The 26,321-nt window shown below is 42.6% G+C and overlaps 1 protein-coding gene across 5 annotated transcripts in view; it reads left to right on the forward strand.

The window, feature by feature from the left end:
- Positions 1 to 26,321, forward strand: part of ARFGEF2 (ADP ribosylation factor guanine nucleotide exchange factor 2) — a 102,795-nt gene that overhangs the window by 25,344 nt on the left and 51,130 nt on the right. For 2 of the 5 annotated variants that reach the window (XM_064382501.1, XM_012467416.2), the window contains exons 4-16: positions 2,705 to 2,851; positions 4,064 to 4,243; positions 4,900 to 5,134; positions 12,118 to 12,186; positions 13,841 to 13,992; positions 15,274 to 15,404; positions 16,961 to 17,195; positions 17,872 to 17,971; positions 18,683 to 18,822; positions 20,908 to 21,016; positions 21,855 to 22,038; positions 24,052 to 24,163; positions 24,702 to 24,907. In XM_064382501.1, the coding sequence (XP_064238571.1) occupies positions 2,705 to 2,851; positions 4,064 to 4,243; positions 4,900 to 5,134; positions 12,118 to 12,186; positions 13,841 to 13,992; positions 15,274 to 15,404; positions 16,961 to 17,195; positions 17,872 to 17,971; positions 18,683 to 18,822; positions 20,908 to 21,016; positions 21,855 to 22,038; positions 24,052 to 24,163; positions 24,702 to 24,907 (2,000 nt within the window). The remainder of the gene's footprint in view (positions 1 to 2,704; positions 2,852 to 4,063; positions 4,244 to 4,899; positions 5,135 to 12,117; positions 12,187 to 13,840; positions 13,993 to 15,273; positions 15,405 to 16,960; positions 17,196 to 17,871; positions 17,972 to 18,682; positions 18,823 to 20,907; positions 21,017 to 21,854; positions 22,039 to 24,051; positions 24,164 to 24,701; positions 24,908 to 26,321) is intronic. The other 3 variants (XM_064382502.1, XM_064382503.1, XM_064382504.1) reach the window with 3 other exon arrangements.

A 26,321-nucleotide genomic window follows, 5' to 3' on the forward strand; every position in this document is an offset into this window, starting at 1 on the left:
TGAACTTTGGTGCGCCTCCCTGAAGAATATAGACTCTGAGAAAAATAATACTTACACAATTATCCCCAGTGCCCAGAACGGAGACTGTCACAGAACAGGATGAGAAAGAGAACCAGAAAGATCCACAGGATACAGGAACTCTGCTTTCTCCCAGCCTTGTCTCACTGCACAGATGAGGGGGAAAGTCATACTTAAAACCCTTTCTGATTTGAAGGGTAATGTGCCCTGTAAGGCGTCTATAGAGGACAGGATACTTTCTGTCCTTTTCATACTTGAGTTAAAGTGTGAAAGACAAGCTTGCTTTGTGGCATCGGTATTGGATTTTATGGAGCCTACTTTTCAGCATTCACATTTGAGGAGTTCCTAGACCATCCTACTTGCAATCCAATGCACAAAACAGACTTGAGTCCATTAGATGTAAGAGCAAGCAACGTCAAAACCACAGCTCATTTTCCAGGTAGACAGCCCTGCCCTCCTAAGAAGCCTGCGGGTGAGGTAAAGGGCACGTGGACTTGCCTTCATAGGCCACACCTCCTACCTAGAGATTTAGGGGTTGGACTCAAGCAGCAGAGTGTACGCAGGCCTCTCTCCTGCTCCTTCAGTCACTCCATCCAGTAGTATTGCATTTCTACTCTCAGCCACTTTCTCAATCCGTTTTTCTTTCTGCTTATTGAGTGGTGACACTTCAATAGCTAAGGAAGGGGAAAAGCTATTGAGAAACAGCATTAGATTTCTGTATAGTGGCCAGTCTTCCTCCTGCAGTGGTGGCTGCTCTATAGATAACCCAGGAACCTGAGTCCACCTGGTGTGGGCAGAAGCAAGAATGTAACCAGCTAGAAGCCAAAACGGAGAAAGAACAGCAGTTGTAGGAGTCTTCACCAAGTCACTGGAGGCAGAGAATGCCATAGAGTTCACATGTATGCGTGCCAGATGACTGATTCTTTTATCTGATCAACCATCAATATAACCTGGATAGCTTGGAGAAAAACACTGATTCCTGGGCTCCACCCGGAAGTTCTGCTTCAGTAGGTCTGGGTTGAGGTCCAGGAACCTGTGTTTTTAGTGAGCTCCCTTGGGTGATTTTGTTTCCCAGCCAGGCATAGAAATAGTCCTGCTGCTGATGTTTGAGGTTCTTTCCAGCTCTGTCCTCCATGCTGATATCCCGGTCATGGGTGAGGTGGCACAGACCAATCTATAACCTCTCAGAGTGGGCAGGGCCCAAGCAGCTGCTTGTGGGTGACACACACTATTTGCTGATATAAGTGTGAAATGCAGTTATTTTTATGCAGATCAAGTTTTAACTTTGATTTTTGGAATAGAAAATACACTGACACAATTTAACATTGAAAATAAATGAAAAGATGTACTACAGAGTGTCTTAGTTCCACCGCAGCTCACAGCTGCTTAGTTCTCCTCCCTCAAGCAAACCATGTTCTTAGTTTCTTGGGTATCTTTCCATTGAAAGAAAATACATATTCTTATATATATACACATATATATATATATAATTTTAACAGCTTTTTGAGATAAAATTAACATGCATACAATTCATTCTTTGAAATATAATTCTGCCGGGCGTGGTGACTCACACCTGTAATCCTAGCACTTTGGGAGGCTGAGATGGGCAGATCATGAGGTCTGAAGATCGAGACCATCCTGGCCAACATGGTGAAACCCCATCTCTACTGAAAATACAAAAATTAGTCAGGTGTGGTGGCATGCGCCTATAGTCCCAGCTACTCAGGAGGAGGCTGAGGCAGAAGAATTGCTTGAACCCAGGAGGCGGAAGTTGCAGTGAGCCAAGATTGCACCAACACTGCACTCCAGCCTGGCAACAAAGCAAGACTCCGTCTCAAAAAAAAAAAGTATAATTCAAGCCAGGCGCAGTGGTTCACATCTGTAATCCCAATACTTTGGGATCTGTAATCCCAATTACATGTAATCCCAATGTATTGGGATTACAGATAGGAGGATCACTTGATCCCAAGAGTTTGGGACCAGCCTGAGCAACATAGGAAGACCCTTCTCTACAAGGAATAAAGAAAAATTAACCTAGCATAGTGGCATGTGCCCGTGGTCCCAGCTACTCAAGAAGCTGAGTTAGGAGGATTGCTTGAGCCTGGGAGGTTGAGGCTTGAGTGAGCCATCACCATACCACTTCATTCCAGCCTGGGTGACAGAGTGAGACCCTGTCTCAAAAAAAAAAAAAAACACACACACACACACACAATTTAATGATTTTAAAAAATACACATACACAGACACAATTTAATTTTTAGTTTATTGACAGAGTTGTGCAACCATTACCACAACCTAAATAGATTCTTTTTATGTTGTCATTAACAATCACTCCCTATGTCTCCCTACCCCGACCCGCAACTCTAGACAACCACTGATCTTCTCTCTGTCATGAGTATGTATAGCTTGTAATTCCTCAACTTTGCAGAGATGCGTACTGGGGAGTGCCCTATACCTTGCATTTTTCGTTGGCTACTATATCACCATTACAGGCATCTTTTGCTGTCAGGAGGCAGGAAGAAGGTTGCAGTCAGAGAATGGTTATGGTGGTTATGCCTGCCTGGCTCCTGGGGAGCAGAGGACTCTGTACGAACTGGAAGTGCCTGTCTTTTGCTGTCTTGGGCTGCCACGGAAGGCCTCAGTCCTGGCCAAGCAGAAATTTGTAATCTCTGTTCTTTCTGTTCAGAAACTCATCGCATATGGGCACATCACTGGCAACGCCCCTGACAGTGGAGCACCTGGGAAGCGGCTGATTGACAGAATTGTTGAAACCATTTGCAATTGTTTTCAGGGCCCTCAGACCGATGAAGGGGTTCAGTTACAAATAATTAAGGTATGCCTATTTGTTTGCCTGTCTGGTTTTTAAATTAGAAAGCAAGTCCCCGTGGAAATCTGGATTTCTAATTTACCATGTATTAGTTGTCTCAGGTGGTGCTGAGCTGGAACAGAAAGATTTAAGCATCATTTAGATCTTTTGTTAGGTGTCAGAATTTATTAGCATGGACTGAGACAAGAAAAATGGAACCAGGTATGTTTTCAAAGTAAACCATTTGCTTGTGAATTAAATCATCTTGAAATCCTCTAGTTAACCCTGGATTCCCAGTCTGGATTTCTCAGCAGGTCTTTGCTGATGTTCTTATCTTTGACTTGCCCCTGTCCTACTTCCCTGTTCGATTTCTGCTGCCAAGAATGGTTTGGCACAGGATGGTACCTTCTGCTTGTCTGAGAACAGGATCAGGATAGGTGTAGCCAGGGTTCCAAATCTTAAGTCCTGAAACTATTAGCATTATGAGGAGAGGGCTTCATGCTAAATAAACCTTTCTTAAAGCTTTCTTGAAAAACCACCAGGAAATTGGGAAACCAGCTACCATCAAAACATGTATTTTCTGAAAAATCTGGGTGAGATCACATTGGAGTGTTATATGTCCTGAGATAATTGTCTGTAGTATTCATTGTAGGTTTTTCAATCAGTATTAACATTCAGAAGTTTGGCTTGTTTTTGTTTTTGTTTTTTGAGACATAGTCTTGCTCTGTCATCCAGGCTGGAGTGCAGTGGTGCAATCTCAGCTCACTGCAACCTCTGCCTCCCAGGTTCAAGCAATTCTTGTTCCTCAGCCTTTCAAGTAGCTGGGACTACAGGCATGCACCACCAGTCCTGGATTACTTATGTATTTTTAAAAGAGATGGGGTTTCACCATGTTGGCCAGGCTTATCTTAAACTCCCGATCTCAAGTGAGCCACCCTACCTGGCCAAAAGTTTGGCTTTTTAGAAAGTGAGTCAGTAGAAAGCCTGCTTCAACACAATTTAATTGTTTCAAATAATTTGGATTTCATAGAACTGTTCATTGTTGTTAAACTAACAGCCATAGAAGTTGGCTCTTGATAATAATCATCCAGTTTAATTTGCAGAGCCATCTTAAAATTTATTTTTAAAAAAACAACACAAAAGAAAAACAAAACCAGACCCTCTAGAAAATTGTGGCCATAGGAGGGCAGGATGGTGACGTGCGTTACTGATGGTGAAGGTCGCGGATTTCTGTTTTAGGCTCTTCTGACGGCAGTGACTTCTCCACACATTGAAATTCATGAGGGTACTATCCTTCAGACAGTGAGGACATGTTACAATATCTATTTGGCCAGCAAAAATCTCATCAATCAAACCACTGCCAAGGCTACCCTTACTCAGATGCTCAACGTCATTTTCACCCGCATGGAAAACCAAGTGGTGAGTGGCACCTCTTATGTGCTGGGGGCAAGACATCATTGCTCTCTGAACTCTTTCATGTGTGACCTTGGTGCCTGTGAAGATTCACTAGCATTTTAAAGTTACCTCTTCTTCCTGTGCATTCTCTATGCTGTACTTTTGTTCTTGCTTTAAAAATCGGAGAAACTAACATAGATTTTGAAATTCATGTTCAGAATTTTTTTGGAGTTTGTCAAAGGAATTTATTTCCTTTTAAGTGTGTTATCCTTGTGGCTGGAAGTTTTTTTTTTTTTTGGTTGGGGGGACAGTCTTGTTCTGTTGCCCAAGCTGGAGTGCAGTGGCATGATCATGGCTCTCTGCAGGCTTGACCTCCCCAGCTCAAGTAATCGTCTCACCTCAACCTCCCAAGTAGCTGGGACTACAGGCATGTGCCACCACACCCAGCTAATTTTTTTTGTTTTCTGTAGAGAGAGAGTTTCACCACGTTGCCCAGGCTGGTCTCGAACTCCTGGGTTCAAACATTCCTGTTGCCTCAGCCTCCCAAAGTGCTGGAATTGCAGGTGTTAGCCACTGCACCCAGTCCAGGAAATTTTTTAAGCGATAGGCTGGCATAATTTTTATTCCTTACCAAAATGCTGAAACTATTTAAATTGTATCCCTTTTTTGTTGCCTTTTAGTTGCAGGAGGCCAGAGAACTGGAAAAACCAATCCAGTCGAAACCCCAGTCCCCTGTGATCCAAGCTGCAGCAGTATCCCCAAAGTTCATTCATTTGAAGCACAGCCAGGCACAGAGCAAACCAACAACTCCCGAAAAAACAGATTTAACCGACAGTGAACATGCCAGGAGTGATTCTGGAAAAGTAAGCACGGAAAATGGAGACGCGCCCAGAGAAGGAGGCTCATCGCTGTCAGGTATGGGCTGATATGGTTTTTTTCCAAGTGTGAGAGGGAATCAGCCTGTGTGAAGAGCAGAAGAAGCATATGTCATAACATATGAAGGGAACCCTTGATAACAGCTTGTCTCTTTCTGGGCCTTTCCCATTGCTTTTCTCTTAGGGAACACAACCAGCGAGGCATGATGTCAAGTGTCCTGTTGTCAGCTTTGCTGTTTTCCCTAAATAGTGCTGGGATGTGTCTAGCTACTACTTCTTCATGTCAGCCTCAGTGCAGCAGGTTCAGGTTGGGACACTTTGCTCCCAGTAGTTAATTGATTGGGTGATTAGTCACTCAGTGTCTGTCCACAGGAGCACAAAGGCTTTGAGTCTCATGTATACACTGGATCTCCATGCCTTGCCCAGTGCCTGGCAGTTAGTAGCCACTCACAGATATCTGTGGAAGGAGCAAGAAGGTAGCGGTAGATAGACAGATGGACAGATAGCTTTGTTTTCTTCTTTTTGTGACCATGTGTATCACTGGTTTTTGTTGGGTTTTTAAGTGAGAGACTATCCCACACCTGATTATATCCTTAAACTAAATGAAATGAAATATTGGATTGAGTTGTTATAAGATGATACTTCTGACTGTTCATATCTTTCCCTGAGCAGTTTGTAGGAACCAGATCCAAAATTGTTATTTTCTCAGGAATTTCCTTTCCCAAGTGATTCTGTCAAATGCTTCTTCACTCAAGCAGGTTGTTCTGCACAATATATCTGACCTGTCTTTATAATTGATCTCATCTCTTCTTCAGCCACATTACTGATAGTGATTTCTGTTGCTAGTATGTTCCCTACTGGAGTGCACATATTTGAGCAGGTTTTATTCCTTTTAATTTTCCAGACTGCTTGACATACATGAGAACAGATCAAGTGTTGTTGCTGGAATGTTGTTTGGTATTCATTTATTTAAGGAAAACACAAAAGAAAAAATTGCCACCAAGAATGCTGTTTGTCTCAGGGTGAGCACGGAGTTGCCATCTACTTACTCCTGCTGTTGAGAGTCCTAAGGAAGGTGCTCAGAACCCCCCAGCCCGCCCTCTGTATCTGTCATCATCTTTGCCTTTCTAACTCTCTAGGGCAAGGATCAGGTTTTTACTGTAACCCTTGTTAAGCTGTGAACAGTCAATAAATATTAATATTTAAATACACTGTAATAAGCATAGCTGTGCAGATATAAAACCAAGTCTCTCTGAGCTGCATAAAAGTGCTTCCACTTTAGCTCATTTTCTGTACAGGAGCCAAAGTGATCTCTCAAAAGCATGAATTAGATCTTGACCCCTGCTCAAACCCCTTTGGTAATTCTCCATCCTGCCCCATTCTGACTGAAAACCATGCCCTGTCCTCATAGCTTATACCTCTCTTTCTCTTTTTTGCTATACAATGCACAGGTGCCCTTTCTGGTTATTGAAAGTCTGTGCTTGTTTCTGCCTCAGTGCCTTTGCACTTACTGTCTCTTCCCTGCCTCTGAGCCCCCTGTATCTTCAGGTCTCTCAGTTGAGACTGAGAGAGGCTTCCCTGATCAACTTCTGTAGATCCTCATCACATCTGTCTCATTATCTTTTATTTTTTTCATAGCATTTACCAATACCTGAAATTACTGAAGAGTTCTGTTCAATTGTTCCTGGTCTGAAGCTTAGGCTTCCCTGCTCACCACCATATTCCCAACACCTAAAATGGTGCCTGGCACACACAGCAGACATTCAGCAAATACATTTTTCAAATGAGGAGAAAACATTATTGCTAGAATATAATTTTGCAGAAACACAGTAACTTGAAGTTCTGCTCTAACAAAGAGAAAATAATTTGCAGTTAGCATGTTGCTGTGGATTTTGTGGCCAATACTTGGTGCATCCTATGAGACTTTCCCAGGAACATGGAAATCAGATTGCCTAGGAGAAGCAAACCCCAGACCTGTAAATAGGGGGTCAGAATGGAGGTGTGCTGTTACCTTTCAAAAGAGCAAGGGGGCTGGGTGCCATGGCACACACACCTGTATTACCAGCTACTTGGGAGGTTAAGGCAAGAGGATCACTTGAGGCCAGGAGTTTGATGCTTCAGTGTGTCCGTGAATAGCCCACTGTGCTCCATCCTGGGCAGCAAAGCAAGACCCTGTCTCTAAATAAACACCCCATCTCTAAATCAGTCAATCAATCTTAAAAGAGTAAATGACTTCCAGTTCTCAGGACTAGGCTCTAAAGAAAGAACAGGTCTTGGCCGGGCGCAGTGGCTCACACCTGTAATCCCAGCACTTTGGGAGCCCGGGGCAGGCGGATCATGAGGTCAGGAGTTCAAGACCAGCCTGGCCAATATAGTGAAACCCCGTCTTTACTAAAAATGCAAAACTATTAACCATACGTGGTGGTGGGCACCTGTAATCTCAGCTACTCAGGAGGCTGATTCGGGAGAGCGCCTGCAATCCCGGCTACTCAGGAGGCTGAGGCAGGAGAATTGCTTGAACCCAGGAGGTGGAGGTTGCAGTGAGCTGAGATCATGCCATTGTACTCCAGCCTGGGTGACAGCGAGATGCCATCTCAAAAAAACAAGAAACAACAGGTCCTTCAGGCGAGGGAGTTGAGCAAGGCAGACAAGGGAGCAAGGGAGACAGTGCCCAGGCCTGGAGTCCAGGCATCAAGGCCCAGTGAGAGGCCTGAGCTCTAGTGCCTCTGTGGCTATTATTTTTATATGTTACTAAAGTACATGGATGTTGGACACAACCATGGGGCTCTCCCACAGACTGTCCTTCAGTAATCACCAACACATAGGCACTCATTGTGCTGCTAACTCGGCGTTCAACATAATGTTTTTCAGTTTAATTAACTGGGAACCCTCACAGCCTTCCTGGGATAATTTGCCTCCCATGTTATTTGTGTAGATGAAGAGAGTTTACCAATAGGCCTGAGCATCTGTATTAGTCTGTTCTTGCATTGCTATAAAGAAATACCTGAGGCTGCTGGGCGTGGTGGCTCACGCCTCCAATCCTAGCACTTTGGGAGGCCGATCACTTGAGGTCAGGAGTTAAAGTTTGTTTTTAGGATTCTGACTTTTAACTCCCAACACCAGACATCAGCACGCTGATGTTTTGTTCCAGCACACTGATGTCTGATGTTGGGAGTTAAAAGTCAGAATCCTAAAACATTTTTATAAATTCTATGTAAAATTACCTATGTGTTTGTGGATTTCTTAGCTCACCTTTTTTTTTGAGACAGAGTCTTGTTCTGTTGCTCAGGCTGGAGTGCAGTGGTGAGATCTTGGCTCACTGCAACCTCTGCCTCCCAGGTTCAAGTGATTCTCCTGCCTCAGCCTCCTGAGTAGCTGGGACCACAGGCGCATGCCACCACTCCTGGCTAATTTTGTATTTTTTAATAGAAACAGGTTTCACCATGTTGGCCAGGCTGGTCTCGAACTCCTGACCTCAGGTGATCCACCATCTCAGCCTCCCAAAGTGCTGGGATTACAGGTGTGAGCCACTGCACCTGACCAGGATCTTTGTTTTAGATAGTGGTATGTTCCAAATGCCTGGAACAGTGCTGGACACATAGACACTCAGTTTGTTGATTGAATGACTCTTACCACCCTACCATCTCCCATGCTCCCTACTTAACTGGATGTGGGTAGGCCTTATCTCAGACTCCTCCCATTTTTTTCCCCATTTTTCTTAGCATGTGACTTCTATCCTTAAGGTCGTCTTATGGCTCAGGATCCTGTCGTTTTGTTCCAGGTAGGAAGAAAAAGGAAGAGGTAGGACTAAAGAACTCTGCCAGCTGAGTCACTCCCCTTTCTAAAGAGGAGTTTTCTGGAAGTCATTACCACCCTTGATAACTTATGCTTACCCTTCATTGGTTTTAACTTCATCACATCATCACCCTTTCTGCAAGAAAGGCTGGGAAATGTCGGCACATTCCCTCCCAAAACAAAATTCAGGATCTGTTAGGAAGGATGTGAGTTAGGTGGTTCTCTAGCTGGTTAGGGAGGGAATGGCAGCAAGGCTTCCCCTATGTGAACCTATTCAAGGTGGCCCCCTTATTTTGCTTCGGGACAGAGTGATTCTCCTGCCTCAGCCTTCTGAGTAACTGGGATTACAGGTGCCCGCTACCACACCCAGTTAATTTTTGTATTTTTGGTAGAGACTGAGTTTCACGATGTTGACCAGGCTGGTCTCAAACTTCTAACCTCAGGTGATCTACCCGCCTTGGTCTCCCAAAGTGTTGAGATTATAGGCATGAGGCACTGTGCCTAGCCTATAAAAATAATTTTCTTTCTTCGATAATAAATTAATTTTAGCTTATTGTAACATTTTTACTTTATAAACTTTATTTTTTTAACTTTTTAACTCTTGTAATAGCACATAGTTTAAAACAACCACATTGTACAGCTGCACAAAAATATTTTTTCTTTATATTCTTATTCTATAACTTTTTTTTTCTATTTCTTAAATTTTAGGTTTTTAAAACTTTTTTAAAAATTTTTCTTTTTTTTTAAACTAAGCCACAAAACAGATTAGCCTGGGCCTACACATGGTCAGGATCATTCATATCACTGTCTTCCACCTCCACATCTTGTCCCCTGGAAGCTCTTCAGGGGCAGTAACACACATGGAGTTGGTATCTCCTATAATAACAATACTTACTTCTTGAATGCTTCCTGAACCTGCCATAGACCTTTTTTTTTGGAGACAGAGTCTCGCTCTGTTGCCAGGCTGGAGTACAGTGGTGCCATCTCAGCTCACTGCAACCTCCGCCTCCCAGGTTCAAGCTATTCTCCTGCTTCAGCCTCTTGAGTAGCTGAGATTACAGGCATGTGTCACTTTGCCCAGCTAATTTTTGTATTTTTAATAGAGATGGGGTTTCACCATGTTGGCCAGGATGGTCTCGATCTCCTGACCTCGTGATCCACCCGCCTTGGCCTCCCAAAGTGCTGGGATTACCGGTGTGAGCCACCATGCCCCGCCCTGCCTGAGACTTTTTTTTTTTTTTTTTTTTACAGTGAACAACTTCTTTTCTAAATAAGTAGAAGGCAGTGACAATAAAAAGTATAGTATAGGCTGAGCATGATGGCTCATGCCTGTAATCTCAACAGTTTGGGAGGCCAAAGGTGGGTAGATCACTTGAGGTCAGGAGTTTGAGACCAGCCTGGCCAATATGGTGAAATCCCATCTCTACTAAAAATACAAAAATTAGCTGGGTGTGGTGGCAGACGCTTCTAATCCCAGTTACTCGGGAGGCTGAGTCAGGAGAATTGCTTGAGCCTGGGAGGTGGAGGTTGCAGTGAGCCAAGATTGTGTCACTGCACTCCAGCCTGGGCAACAGAGTGAGGCTCTCTCTCAAAAAAAAAGTATATTATAGTAAATACATAAACTAATAACATAGTCATTTATTACCATTGCCATTATGTACTGTATAGAACTGCATGTGCTATGCTTTTATATGACTGGTAGCAGAGTAGGTTTGTTCACACCAGCATCACCACAAATATAAGTAATAAGTTGTGCTGTGACATAATGACAGCTATGATGTCACTAGGTGGTAGGAAGTTTTCAGCTCCATTTGTAATTTTCCGGGACCACTATTGTATGTGTGCTTCCTCATTTACCAATCGTTGTTATGTGGTACACGACGGTATATTTAAAATACGTAATAATATATAATAATATAGTGGTGCATGAATGTGGCAAAAATTATGAAGGTGGTTTGAGAATGATGAAGTTTGAGTAGCAGTGATACAGTCTAAATCATCGTTTTTAGATGAAGAAGTGAGTTTAGCAGATTGTGACTGTTTCTGGGGTTTTCTAATTTCAAGTTCCCTTTGCCTCCTAGGAAAAACTTGTAACTTCAATATTTTCCACACAAATTTACTTTGCCACGTAGATAGTTCCAGGGTATTAAGTGCCCAATGGAAATGAAAATACTTAGCACTGCCCTCCAGGACCTTATAGATCAAGCATAGAACTCATAAAAATGGTAGTTGGGTTGAAAATCCTCATTAATATATATTCAGAGGGTTATTTTGGTTTTGCTTTTTTAAGGTGATTGTCTTTTTGGTCAAAATGATGTTTTATAAATGAGTAATGCTAGGCCAGGTGCAGTGGCTCTTGCTTGTAATCCAGCACTTTGGGAGGCCATGGCGGGTGAATCACTTGAACTCAGGAATTTAAGACCAGCCTAGGCAGCATAGCAAAACGTTATCTCTACTAAAACTACAAAAGTTAGCCGGGCATGATGAGGCAGGAGGATTGCTTGCTTGAGCCAAGGAGGCAGAAGTTGCAGTGAGCTAGGATGGTGCCATTGCACTCCAGCCTGGGCAAGAGAGCAAAACCCTGTCTTTAAAAAAAAAAAAAAAAGAGTAATGTTTACTTCTAAACATCTAGCCAAGAGCTGTTTACTTTATAAAAACTCTTTCCCAGAACTAGTGTTCTGAAAAAAAAAAAAGTAAGATACTGAACCTCTTCTTAAACAGTTAACATTTTACAGAATAATTTCATAAAAGTTTAGTAAATCCTCAACTATCACATTGGAAATCTCATACCAAATTCTGGGTTTCCAGTGTGGGAAGGCGAAGCAGCAGCAGGCAAGTCGCTGGTCCCTGAGGCTAAGGCACAAGAGAAAGCTCCATCTTTTGTTCTGCCAGGAACCCTACGCTGATTAAAATCGAGCTCCTGCCTCCAAGTTGGGGGTGGTGGGAAGGGCCCTGGGCCAAGCCACTGGGACTTAGGAAGGAAGAGAGTACAAGCCAGTTGGATTTTAGTGCTCCACAAAGGGAACCTCAAAAGCAGAACAGATGCTGCCTAAGTTTCCAGATTTCAAGGCAATTGTCCTCCATTGGCACAATCAGATTTGGCCTTTGGGAGAACTTGTTTGTACCCTTGCCTTCTGAAATGCATCTCTGCATAATCTTCTTCCCTCTCTTCCTTTGTTTTTCCTGGAAATGCTTATGTGTGTTTTGTATTTGGGTGTGTGTGTATAGGGACTGATGATGGAGCCCAGGAGGTGGTGAAGGACATCTTGGAAGATGTAGTCACCTCCGCCATTAAAGGTAAAAACCAAGGACAACCTAGCCTTTTCTCTTCCCTGATTCCTCCAAAAAGTCCTCAGCAAAATATTATAGTGTGAAGTTTCCTCTTCCCTGCTCCGAGAACTTGTGGAGCTCATGAAACCTGAATCTTCCCACGTCTGCCCATCTTTTATATGGGATTCAAAAATGACTTGTTTTTACTGACTCATTTTTTTCTCATTTGGGTTGGGTTTAAGAAACATAGTCTGACAGCGTTAGGCTTAGATGCTCCACACAGAGACGTAGAGGGCCATTCCATCTGCTTTCTAGATTAGCGGGTATCCAGGTTTTTCTAGGAGTGGGCTGTGAGCCCTGAGATCCATGTCCATTGCAGCTGAGTTTTCATGGCCAGCCATTGTTGTGTCAAGGGGACAGTCCACATGTCAGCAGGTACCAGCTGTACAGGGAAGCTTTAGTTAGTTAGGCTTCACTCATAACTGCCTCATGGTATAGTTTCAGTGGAATTAAACTTGTATAGCTCAGAATGACTATTAGATGATGTTTTTTTCTTTGTTTCTGCCTAAAATCTCAGGTCAGTGGCTGTATGCTGAACACTTGGTTCCAGTGCCAATAAACCATTAATTGGTCCAGACATCAAGATGTTAGTGGGTTATAATCAGCATTTTTTTAAATGAAAGGGAGTAAAATGAAATAGAGTACAAATGATCTGACTGCATCACATATAATATTAAGTATTGTTTCATTAAATGTGTTTCAGTTTATGTGCATGTGTCTGTACTGGGATATAATTTTAAAATTAATTTCTTACAGAGGTCAAGATTTAAAAGCCACTTTTCTAAGCCCTATCTTTTTGTTAAGGTACCACAAAGCTATATACATATTCTATTATTATTTCTTACAGAATGCTTGTAAAATAGAAAAATTTTATTTCATACCTTTAGGTTTGTTTCTGGGGTCTATACAAGAAGTCATCACATAATGAATGTTTGTCTTGTTTACTTTGTGCCCTCAAGCCACTACTGCAGAGCCTGGCACATAATAGGCACTTAATATTTGTTGAATGAAATATGTTTTATAAAAGCTGTTATTGAAAATTGTTCTCGTTAAGTTGTTTCATGTCCCTTATAAATTTTTCTTAGTTTCATTGCTCTGCCGATCATCAGATATGCTTTCCTTTGTTAAATGATGAAATCTATTTAATTCTTTAATTCTTTCCCTTTTTCACATGGCTGCCAGGAAGCTCAGGTTTACATTTTTTCTCTGTGACTAAGGTTTTCTGTCATAACTGGCTCTTCTCTAATTCTTTTATTAATGGCACTTTAAAAAAATCTATACTTTTCAGGTTTAGCAGCTTCTAATCTTTTTCAAAAATGAATGGGGATGGGAGGACAGGACGGCTGCATTCCTCAATTGTGGAGGCACCGTTGACCTGAAGAGAATTGTATATTGTTGTGGCCCTGGCAGTGGGGCTGTGGATAACAGATAACTTGTAAAGCTTAAGCATCACTTTGGCCATGCCTTTTCCAGGATTATGTCAGTCATGGGCTGTTGGCACAGGAAAAGGGGAAAAAGCAACAGCTGGGAGGTTACACAAATAACTTCTTTCTGGTGTCAGGCAACCTTTTGGGGTAAGTACAGTACTAATTTGGCTATGACTTTGTACTTGTGTTTTAAGAAGCAGCGGAAAAGCATGGTCTGACAGAACCTCAGAGAGTTCTAGGTGAACTGGAGTGCCAGGAATGTGCTATTCCTCCAGGAGTTGATGAAAACTCACAGACCAACGGGATAGCAGATGACAGGCAGTCTTTGTCATCAGCAGATAATCTGGTATGTTGGTGATATCCTGTGTGGACTCATTGCCATTTTTTCTTTTTCAAAAGATGCAGAATTAAATCTTTTCTCAAAAGAAGCAAGTAAAATAAGCTGTATTCATTTATTAGTCACACAGTCCTGGGCTGATATTCTTTGTATTAGCACATTCAGTTCTTGGAAGGTGCTAATGTTGCTTGGTATATAACATCATTATTAAACCCTGTTTACTCAGACCTTTAAACACTTAAATTCCTGCCACTTTTCTTCTCTCTCAAAATAGTATAATTGATTATGGAAAAGTAAAATATATAGTTACCTGTTTTTCCTTCTCTGTATTGAGAAGTCAGTATGTATGGGAAAGTCATGATAACCCAGAGATTACCCTTGTTAAAATCTCACTTATATCCTTCTAGATTTTTCTGCATCTCACACATTTTTCCACTTAAATAGAATAATGCAGTACATATCCTGTGTTGCAACCTGCTTTTTATTTATTTATTTATTTTTATTTTATTTTTGGGTTTTTTTGAGACAAAGTCTCACACTGTTGCCCAGGCTGGAGTGCAGTGGCGCGATCTCGGCTCACTGCAACCTCTGCCTCTTGGGTTCAAGCAATTCTCCTTCCCCAGCCTGCTAAGTAACTGGGGTTACAGGTGCATGCCACTACACCTGGCTAATTTTTTGTATTTTTAGTAGAGATGGGGTTTCACTGCGTTGACCAGACTGGTCTCGAACTCCTGACCTTGTGATCCACCCGCCTCGGCCTCCCAAAGTGTTGGGATTACAGGCATGAGCCATTGCAGCTGGCCTACAATAATATTCTTAGACATACCTCTCTTACCCAAGCTAATATAATTGCCTGTGCTTTGGTTTTTTTTTTACAGCTTAACTTCTGATTATTTTTCATTTTAAACCACCCACATCAACTCTGAAGAACAAAGAACAAGGCTGTAGAATTGCTGTGATGATTCCTCCATAGCTCCTGTTTTGTCCTATCTTCCCCTCCCCAACATCCCCGATCTCCCTGTTAAATAAATAGAAGAATTTGAATTTCCATGAGATGATTACATTTCTTATTTTTGATAAAGAGTTATGCTTTTGTTTTTTCCCCCTCCCTTTTTATTTTTTGAGATATGATCTCACTGTGTTGCCCAGACTGGAGTGCAGCGGTGCCATCATGGCTTACTGCAGCCTTGACCTCCTGGGCTCAGTGGATCCTCCCACCTCAGCCTCCTGAATAGCTGGGACTACAGATTCATGCCACCACACCCTGCTGATGTTTGTTTCTAATCCTAGGAATCTGATGCACAAGGACATCAAGTAGCTGCCAGGTTCTCCCACGTTCTGCAGAAGGATGCCTTCCTTGTGTTCCGCTCTCTGTGCAAGCTGTCCATGAAACCCCTTGGTGAAGGCCCTCCAGACCCAAAGTAAGCAGACAGCAGTTCTTGGCCATCTTAAACCCAATGATCCAGTAGCACATGGTACTGTGTTTCACATTTCCTTTGTTCCAAGAAGTCCCAGTGTCGTGTCTCTTTGTCAGTGTAAGTGCAGGAATGGTTTTACAACTTTTCAGACTCATGCAGTCTCTACAGTCCTTTCATATTGAATTGTCTCACTATCCCCATCAACCAAGATTTTGCTCAGTTTCGCTTTTTTTGGCATGGGAATGCGAAAAACAGTCTGTTTGTTGAACATATAAAAAACACATTTTTACTAGCTAGTGAATTGAATCTCGTGATATAGAATAGGAAGGACAGGATGCCTGCAAACATCAGCTCCCTGTTCTGTTTGGAAACCTCTGCTTCATCAATACAGATGTAAGCCCCAGATTTGACACAGGGAAACCAAACATTTCTTTGCACTAAACAAACTACTACAAGGATGTCAGCAGTGTGGAGTGAAGAAGGCAGAGGTTTCAGAGCCAGAAAGGGCTGCATTTAGATCTTGGCTCCTCCAATTGAGAGCAGTTTCTTGGCTATATGACTTACCAAGCCTCATCTGAAAAATGGAAATAATGGAAAATCATCTTACAAGATTGATTAAATGAAATATCAATGTTGTCCTAGGCCTCAGGCCTTGTACTTTATAAATTGTCACTGTTGTTCTTGTCATTAGTCATTAATAATCCTCAACTCCTCTATTGAGAATGCTGCTAATACTATCATAAGTATTAGGAAAATAGGCCAGGCGCGGTAGGTCACACCTGTAATCCCAGCATTCTGGGAGGCCGAGGCGGGTGGCTCACATGAGGCTAGGAGTTCGAGACCAGCCTGGCCAACAAGACGAAACCCCATCTCTACAAAAAATATAAAAATTAGCCGGGTGTGGTGGCACATGCCTGTAGTCCCAGCCACTTGGGAGACTGAGGCAAGAAAATCGCTTGAACCCGGGAGGCAGAGGTTGTGGTAAGCCAAGATCTTGCCACTGAACTATAGCCTGAGCAACAGAGTGAGACTCTGTCTCAAACAATAAATTTTTAAAAATAAAAATAAATGTTAAGAAAATAGTTCATGAAAATTTACCATTTCTTACCATTCCTGAACTCAGGGATGGGCAGCGGGGAGGGAGGGTTGTCAGGTAGGTGGATAAAGAGCACCATTTTCATGGTGTGTGAAGATAGGGTGAGCCAGGTGACTCAGCCTCCCACAAGTGATATAAAGCCTTGGTTCCGTCAGTGCAGTTGCACAACCCGCTCACCAGAGTCAGTTGACGCTTACTTTGCTGCTGCTGTATTCTCTACTTTGTGATGGAGAGGTACAAAAAGGAGTTGGCAGCTCTTGTTCTCAAAGGGCCTGCAGTTCCAGAAGGACCCACCTCATGCCATCTGCCCTCATTCTCCTGACATTTAGGTGCCATTAATTCTTAACTCATCGGCTTCACAGAAAATTCTGCTCATTGGTAGAGGAGCAAGGCCTTCTCAAGAAACATACTGTTTGACATTTTATCTTTTAGCACTGTTGTGGTTTTTCATTTTCTTTGCCAGATCCCATGAGCTACGTTCCAAGGTGGTTTCCCTGCAGCTGCTTCTCTCTGTGTTGCAAAATGCTGGCCCTGTGTTCAGGACTCATGAGATGTTCATCAATGCAATCAAGCAATATCTCTGTGTGGCCTTGTCCAAAAACGGCGTCTCTTCAGTGCCTGATGTCTTTGAGCTCTCTCTTGCCATTTTTCTTACTCTTCTTTCAAACTTTAAAATGCACTTGAAAATGCAGATAGAGGTACGGACTCCAAATTTTTTTCATTTGATTATTTACTATTATTATTAGTCATTAATAATAATACTCAATATTGAGAATGCTGCTAATACTGTAGGCATTAGGAAAATAGTTTGCAAAAGTGTTTCATATCTTACCATCCCTGAACTCAGGGGTGGGCAGGGGCAGGGAGGGTTGTGAATGGCATATGCATCAGCTGGCACCCCAGTAAATCAGAACTTTTTGAATGAGTAAGAGAATATCTTTTTATAAAAAGTTACTGCCCTCAGACCTTATGTGCCTTTCATTTTAACCAAAGGAGATGGTCTTTGTGCTGAGCTCAACCCCTAAATATGTCTGTTTGGTCTGTAAATTGTTTGAAATCATTTAGATTAGTTGCCAAATTGAGAAATCCTGTTTTACATGAAAATCCAGATTTCTGGTTTCTCTCCAAGAAGTCACAACATGGGTCCTGCATTTCCACTTGGCAGCTCCCCTGATGGCCCCCACCCCCCCGCCAGCCATCCCCACCAAGGCCAGGGTCACAGTGCTGCTCAGCTGGGCAGGTGCTCCACTCTTTTCCTTCTGCCCAGGGTGCTTTACTTACTGCAGGATCAGCCTGGCTGCTGAGGACTTTGGATGTTTTGAGCCCTGGTTGAAACTGTTAATTAGTGTCCTCCTTTGTCTTCATGTCATATAGGTCTTTTTCAAAGAAATTTTCCTGAACATTTTAGAAACATCAACAAGTTCTTTTGAGCACAGATGGATGGTCATTCAGACTCTGACAAGGATCTGTGCAGGTATATTCACCTGGGGACACTCATCCACTGGACTTACCCATAAACACTTTTGATGCTTTAATTTGCCAAAGCTCACATTAAGACTTTTAACCCCTCCTTTTAGAGTTTTAAAGGCTAATTTAGACCTAATGATTAGCCCCACCTCTCCTTTTTTAGAGGATGACCAACTCAGACTGTTGCCCAGGACTTCCTGGTTTTAGCACTACAAGTCTCATGTCCCAGAAATCCCCTAATCCTGTCAAACTGGGACACTTGGTCACGTTACCTACAAGCTTAGCACTGTTAATCACAGGACCTGAGATACTGGTGCTACCAATTGGGTGCTATGGTACATGTGGATTTACCTTACACAATACAATTATGTGGCCTAAAGTAAGCATCCTACTTGTCTGGCATCAAATGCAATTTTGTAAGAGTGACACAACTTTCAGAGGTGGATCAGGTAGTTGTTAGCCCCTTCCTTGAAGTGAAAAGTGAGCCTTGGACAGGTGGAATGAACTGCCTGAGATTTCATTTTGCTCAGAAGCAGGCCTGAAAACAACCTCCTTTCTGCCAGCTTCCTAGTACGTCCAACACGTGTTTCCTGAGTGAGATGTGGCCACCAGGTTGGTAGTTCACTGGGGAAACTTGTTGGCAAACAGATCTTGTTTGATAAGAAAACATAACTGCTATTTGATCAGAATTTCTGATACTTATATGTTATTTTCCAAGATGCCCAGTGTGTTGTGGATATTTATGTCAACTACGACTGTGATTTAAATGCTGCTAACATTTTCGAGCGCCTTGTAAATGATTTATCCAAAATTGCTCAGGGAAGAAGTGGACATGAGCTGGGAATGACACCTCTACAGGTAAAAAACACTGCGGACACTCAATTATATTAAAGTTCATTCATTCCAGTTAACATTTATTGAGTGCCACCACATGACAGGCACTGTCCTTGATATAGTAAACAAGACACACATATGTATGCACACAATTCCTGCCATCATGAAACGACATTAAAGAAGTCGGTTCAGATGATGATAAGGGCTTCAGAGAATACTAAAACAGGGATGGCAGAGGAGGTGCTGGAGGTGAGGTGCTGTAACTCTTAATGGGGTCATTAGGGTAGTACCTTAGAAGGTGACCTTTGAGCTGAGACCCATTGGAAGCAAATTCATTCTCAGTCACCCTTCCAAAGATAGTGTGGAAAACAGGATCCCAGTCTGCAACACAGGCAAAGAAGATTGCCTAGTAGCAGAATGCCTTATTATTTAGAGTACCTACAAAGAAAATAGGATACTTAACTCTAGACTTCTGAATGAACTGGTCGGAGGGTCTACAAGCTCTCTGGAATTATGTGTAGAATTTTGGTGTATGGGCATTTTTCCTAAAAGATGGTCATAATTGTCATTAGAATCACAGAGATCTTTGCTGCCTGAGATGCTGTTTTGAATCTATTTGCATTTTTTTTCTTTTTTCTTTTTTTTTTGTCCAAGACAGAGTCTTGCTCTGTCTCCCAGAGCTGGAGTACAATGGCATGATCTCGGCTCACTGCAGCCTCCACCTCCCGAATTCAAGCAATTCTCCTGCCCTAGCCTCTGAAGTAGCTGGAATTACAGTCACGCACTACCACGCACAGCTAACTTTTTTGTATGTTCAGTGGAGAAGGGGTTTCACTGTGTTGGCCAGGCTGGTCTTGAACTCCTTACCTCATGATCCACCCTTCTCGGCCTTGGAAAGTGCTAGAATTACAGGTGTGAGCCACCGTGTCCAGCTGCATTTTTGTTAGATATATTCATATTCAACTTGTTATTTAAGAATGCTATTTATTTTTGAAAATCATCATTTTTATTTACTTAAAGGGTGAACCTTAAAATGGAATGTATTTGTGGTATTTAGAGGATACATTGTATCCAGAGTTACTTACTTGCTACATAATTCAAGGTTCTTTTCTCCTTTATTCAGGGTCACTAGTTTAAGACCTTGTTTTGTTTGTTTTGTTTTTGTTTTTTTTGAGAAGGAATCTCCCATCTGTCATCCAGGCTAGAGTGTAGTGGCTTGATCTCGGCTCACTGCAACCTCCGCCTCCTGGGTTCAAGTGATTCTCCTGCCTCCCGAGTGGCAGGGATTACAGGTGCTTGCCACCACACCCGGCTGATTTTTGTGTTTTTAGTAGAGATGGAGTTTCACCATGTTGTCCAGGCTGGTCTTGAACTCCTGACCTCAGGTGATCTACCTGCACTGGCTTCCCAAAGTGCTGGGATTACAGGTGTGAGCCACCGTGCCCGGCGAGACCTTGTTATTTTTTTAAAAATTAAAAAATTTGCCGGGCGCGGTGGCTCAAGCCTGTAATCCCAGCACTTTGGGAGGCCGAGGCGGGTGGATCATGAGGTCAAGAGATCAAGACCATCCTGGTCAACATGGTGAAACCCCGTCTCTACTAAAAATACAAAAATTAGCTGGGCACGGTGGCGCGTGCCTGTAATCCCAGCTACTCAGGAGGCTGAGGCAGGAGAATTGCCTGAACCCAGGAGGCGGAGGTTGCGGTGAGCCGAGATCGCGCCATTGCACTCCAGCCTGGGTAACAAGAGCGAAACTCCGTCTAAAAAAAAAAAAAAAAATTAAAAAATTTAAGGTTTTTTTTTTCTTTCTTTAAATCACACAAGCAGTGAATGAAAACTTTGAAAATTCAAATAACATTGTTCACTTTAGGAAACCACATATCCCATATTTTTGCTGCTGGGATGTTTATAATGCACACCTTTAGAGATGTCCGGCGTTTTGCAATGCATCATTAATACTTGCCATTTCTTAGCTTTGGGTTTGTTTCATCCTTAATAGCACTGACTGTCAGTGATTTATCCCATAGCCTCACAGGGGTCCCAAAGAGCCTCATAGATGTCTCTTCATTTTTCTGTTAAGCCTCTACCCTGTGTCACTTTGTTCCTTAGGAGCTCAGCCTGAGGAAGAAAGGCCTAGAGTGCCTCGTGTCCATTCTCAAGTGCATGGTGGAGTGGAGCAAAGACCTGTATGTGAATCCCAACCACCAGACCAGTCTTGGTAAGAGAGCATTGCTGCCACTCCCACCTCTATTCATAATAGGCTTCTACGACTGCTGGGAACAGTTGTCTTGGTATAGTTGTCTTAGAATTGAAAAAAACTTTTCAGTTTGCTAAATACCTATATTATTTTGAAAGTCCTGCTTTTAATGCATCTGGAGTTGTGTGAAGTTGTGCTGGAACTTCATTGTTTCAGATAGAGAGCCAGTTGTTCCAGTGCCTTTTTAGTAGTTGCTCATTCCCTCACTGATTCAATGCCTCACCCTTATGATATACAGTATTTTCCTATGTATGTAAGTCTGTTTGTGCAATTTCAATTTTTTTTAAGAGACAGGGTCTCTTTCCATTATCAGAGTATAGTGTTGCGATTGTAGCTCACTGCAGCCTTAAACTCCCGGGCTCAAGCGGTCCTCCCACCCAAGTGATCCTCCCACCTCAGCCTCCCAAAGCACTGGGATTTCAGATGTGAGCCACTGTTCCTGGCCTTCTTTCTGGATTTTCTGTTCTTTTCTGTTTATCTATTTTAACACCAAACCAGACTTGTTTTTGGTACCTTATAGGGCAAGTCCTCCTATTCAGTGTTCTTAAGTTGTCTTGACTGCTTTTTGCCGTTTTTACTCTTTCATGTGAATTTTAGAATTAGCTCATCAAATTCCATGAAGAAGTAAGTTTTTAAGTAAAGTATCTGAGTAATACTAAGGTTTCATGCTTATGTTCCTTATAGTATAGACTTGTTGCTATTACAGATCTGGGAAAGGGGGCCGTGCCGCCAGACCTTGCTTGGCTGTGTCTGTGTCCCACCTTCTTATTTAATTTGCTTTGCTTTTGTGTCCTTACAGGTCAGGAGAGGCTCACGGATCAGGAAATGGGGGATGGGAAAGGCCTTGACATGGCGAGACGGTGTAGTGTGACATCCATGGAGTCCACAGTGTCCTCGGGGACCCAGACAACCGTTCAGGACGACCCTGAGCAGTTTGAAGTCATCAAGCAACAAAAGGAAATCATTGAACACGGCATCGAGCTGTGAGTGTGGCTGGCATTCTAGCCTTCCACTCTCAGGGATTCTGGCAAAGCCATGTTTTCTCTGGGAACCTGGGACTGATTTCTAAAAAGGAAATGCCTGTTTACAAAAGGCTGATTCTGGCACTTGTGGCCAAGCCTGATTGAGCCAGGCAGTGAGTGAATGAGTATGTGTGTATGTCTATGCACAGAGAGAGAAAACTTTTTAATACCTTTGTGTGGTTGATACAGCATTTATTTTTCCTTTTCTAATGAAAATAATAAAACCAATTTAGAAAATACGGAAAAGTATAAAGTAAGAATGTAAAAATCACTCATAAAATTACTGCCTGAGGAACTCACCATTGGTAGCATATTTTTCCAAATATATTTTATGAAAAATTTCAACATGCCAAAAAATTACTGTTTGTCTTGTTTATTTATGTGTATATTTTTCTGAACCATTTGAAAGTAATTGGTAGCCAACATGAGACATCAGCCGAATCTCTTTGAAAAATAAAGGACATTCTCTCATATAACCACAGCATCATCATCACAGTCATTGGTAAATCTTTATGTGTTTCTTTCCAATCTTTTACACACATCAACATATACAAAGTCATATATCATATTCCAACTTGTGAATGAATAGATAACTTAGTAAATTCAACTTATTCTAAAAGTTGAAGTTACAGTACTCAGTTATTAATTGATTAATTTGATCTTCTCATTTCTACCCTTACCACCCCACCTCCCTCCAGTATATTCTGCCCACAGCAGCTAAAGTAATCTTTTAAAAATATAAATCAAGTCTTATCACTCTCCTGCCTAAATCATTCCAGGTTTCCTGTTCTGCACCATGGCCTGACCCAGCCTCTGGCCGATTACTCATCTCCTGCCAATTCCCCTGAGTCACATGATGTATTTTCAGTCCGTTGAACACCTCCAGCTCTTTTCATCATGGTGTCTTCTGCTTGAAATTCTCTTGGCTCTTTTTCATTCCACAGACTTGGTAAAACATCTCTTCCTCAAAGAGGCCTTTGGCAACTGCACTATCTGAACAGGTCCCAAGTTAATTTCTGTCCTTGCCCCATTTCTGTCTTTCATGACACTTGCCAGTTTGTGCTTACACATGAATATCACCCTCCAGCTTCAGGCCTGGTAAATAAGTTGTGTCTATACACATTGGTTAGCTTTGCCTTGCTTTAACAAGAAATACAAAATGGGCTGGGCATGGTGGCTGACGCCTGTTATCCCAGAACTTAGGTAGGCAAAGGTGGGAAGATCGCTTGGAGTTCCAGACCAGCCTGGGCAACACAGTGAGACCCTGTCTCTTTAAAAAAAAAAAAAAAAGAAAGAAAGAAAAAGTAGAGAAAAGGAAATAAATAAATACAAAATAACATGCTTAACTGTGTATTTCTTGCTCAAGGAAATCCAAAAGCGGACAGGTCTGAGGCTCTTATGGTTGCTCTTAAGAATATCAGAGATCCAGGCTCCTTTTATCTGTCTGCTTCACCATATTTAGCCAGAGAGGGTGGCTTCATGGTATAAGATGACTGCTAGAGTACCAGTCATCCCACAAACATTCTGGAGAAGAGGGAAAGAACAAAAAGAGAAAAGAGCAGACTTCCCTCCTGAGTCAGCTTTGTTTAAGAATCCTTCCTAGAAGTACCCACACCGCTTCTGGTCATATCTCACTGGCTAGAAGTTTATCACATGGCCATCCTTTATTTAAGGGAGGCAGGGAAATGTTTTTATTCCACATGGCTGTGTTCCCAACTAAACACCTAGGGTTCTATTGGTATTGGAGAAGGGCAGTGTGGATATGAAGTGACAACCAGCAGACTCTGACCAGACATAGCTGGGTCAGAAATTGAAGGTAGAATTTGGAAAAGCTGCCAGGACAGATGTGACCTTACTAGCTTATATGTGATCGCTTGTTGCTAGTATTCTATTATGATTTATCTCAAATAGCAGCTTTTGCTGTCCTCCAGATTTTGAAATAAGCAGCTTGTGTCCCATCTCTGCTTGAAACAGGTTCAACAAGAAACCCAAGAGGGGGATCCAGTTTCTCCAGGAGCAGGGCATGCTGGGAACGTCAGTTGAAGACATAGCCCAATTCCTGCACCAGGAGGAGCGCCTGGATTCTGTAAGGCTGGGGTTGTAGCACTTGCATGTGAGTTCTGTCAGGCGATTGTGAGCCCTAACCAGTTTTCACCTTGAGATTGGGTGGCCCTGAGTACATTGTCTATTGTCCACCCCTCAGTTACCACAGTCCTGCATGTCCCTTTGGCTAGTGTTGCAGAAGGCTCTTTGATGGGAATAAACTAGCCTCCTAGCAGATGGCTGTGTATTTGCTGGATGAGTGTCAGAGCTAGAAATGTTCTTTGAATGCTAGAAACAGTTCTTCTGGCTGCCTGTCTGCAACTAACCTGAGCATGCCCCGTCATTCTCTCCATTTGAAGTCTCTTGTGCCTCCCCTCCTCTTCCTTCATCCATGCAGGACAGACTGCTTTTGGAAGGGGTGGGTAGGTGGGCAGATCAGGGAATTCCCTAGCTTTTTAAACAGTTCAGCCTGTTCTGGCCAGTTAGGGCCAGGCTATTCTGACTCCACCCTTTGGCTGCTGGCTTTTGCTGTGGATTTGTATTTGACAATTTCTAGATATAAGTGAATGTGTATGTTTCAGACCCAAGTAGGCGATTTTCTGGGCGATAGTGCAAGGTTCAACAAGGAGGTGATGTATGCCTATGTGGACCAGCTTGACTTCTGTGAAAAAGAATTTGTCTCAGCTCTGCGGACATTCCTAGAAGGTTTCCGCCTACCTGGGGAAGCCCAAAAGATTGACCGATTAATGGAGAAGTTTGCCGCAAGATACATAGAATGCAACCAAGGGTGAGCACCAATTTTGAGTCCCTTCCAGATCATCTGTTTGCCTGCCTCAGAACACTAATTTTAATTTGGTTGGGGTTTAATCTTTGTATATCTGTGCCAAGCAACTAAAGCTTTTGTTTACTGTGTGCCAGGCACTGTGCTAAGGGATTATTTCACATAAGACCTCACATAATCTGTTTATGTCCCTATCCTACAGACAAAGAGATTGAGGACCAGAGAGGTTAACTTGCCCAAGATCACACAGCTAAAGCCTGTGCTGTTAGCTCTGTGCTGTTAGCTTCGATAAAACAGTAGTTTCATAAGTTGAGAGGAGACAATTGGGCACTTCTTCCCTAATCAAAAACAGTTCCCCTGATTTAATATATGGAGTAGGCCTCAAGGATTTTGGTTTTTCTTTGATTACATACTGATGAGCAGGTTACAGAAATGGCTACATAGCTAATAAAAACCACCCAAGTACGCGATTTTGTTTGGGGACCTTTTTTGATGGGCTGTTCGTGATTTTGTAAGGAGTGGAAATAGGAAGGAGAACAAACCATTATTAAATACCTCTTGTGTATGGGCCATGCCGTGGGTTTTACATGCATTTCATTTAATAAATCGCAAGCCCGGGAATAGTATCCCTGTTTTACAGTTGAGGAAATTCAGAATTTGAGAGATTGAGCAACTTGTCCAAAATTAATCAGCTAGTAAGGAGCAGAGCCAGGGTTGAATATGGATTTATCTAACTTAAAAGCTCATCATGTTTGGGCCAGGCGCAGTGGCTCTCACCTGTAATCCCAGCACTTTGGGAGGCCAAGGCAGGCAGATCACTTGAGGTCAGAGTTTGAGACGAGCCTGGCCAATGTGGTGAAAGCCCATCTCTACCAAAAATACAAAAAAATTAGCCAGGTAATCCCGGCTACTCCGAGGCTGAGGCAGAAGAATTGCTTGAACCTGCGAGTCGGAGGCTAAAATGAGCCAAGATTGTACCACTGTACTCTAGCCTGGAAGACAAAGGCAGACTCTATCTCAAAAAAAAAAAAAAGTTCATGTTCTCTCCACTGAACATTAAATTAGAAATATGTCTGAATATACTGTGACCATAATGTAGAAATTGCTCAGTAGAAACTTTTTTTTTTTTTTTTTTTGAGACAGGGTCTTGCTCTCTTGCCCAGGTTGGAATACGGTGGCATGATCACGGACCACTGCAGCCTAGATCTTCTGGGCTCAGTCACTCCTCTCACCTCAGCCTCTTGAATTGCTGGGACTACAGGCGCATGCCACTGTGCCTGGCTAATCTTTTGTATAATATTGCTGCAGAGATAGAGTTTCACCATGTTGCCCAGTCTGGTCTTGAACTCCTAGCCTCAAGGGATCCCCTGACCTCGGCCTCCCAAAGTGGAGGATTTACAGATGTGACCTACCACACCTG

This window comes from Aotus nancymaae, unplaced genomic scaffold (assembly GCF_030222135.1).
Source record: "Aotus nancymaae isolate 86718 unplaced genomic scaffold, 86718_ANA_hifiasm-v0.15.2.pri h1tg000029l, whole genome shotgun sequence".
NCBI classification, from domain to species: Eukaryota; Metazoa; Chordata; class Mammalia; order Primates; family Aotidae; genus Aotus; species Aotus nancymaae.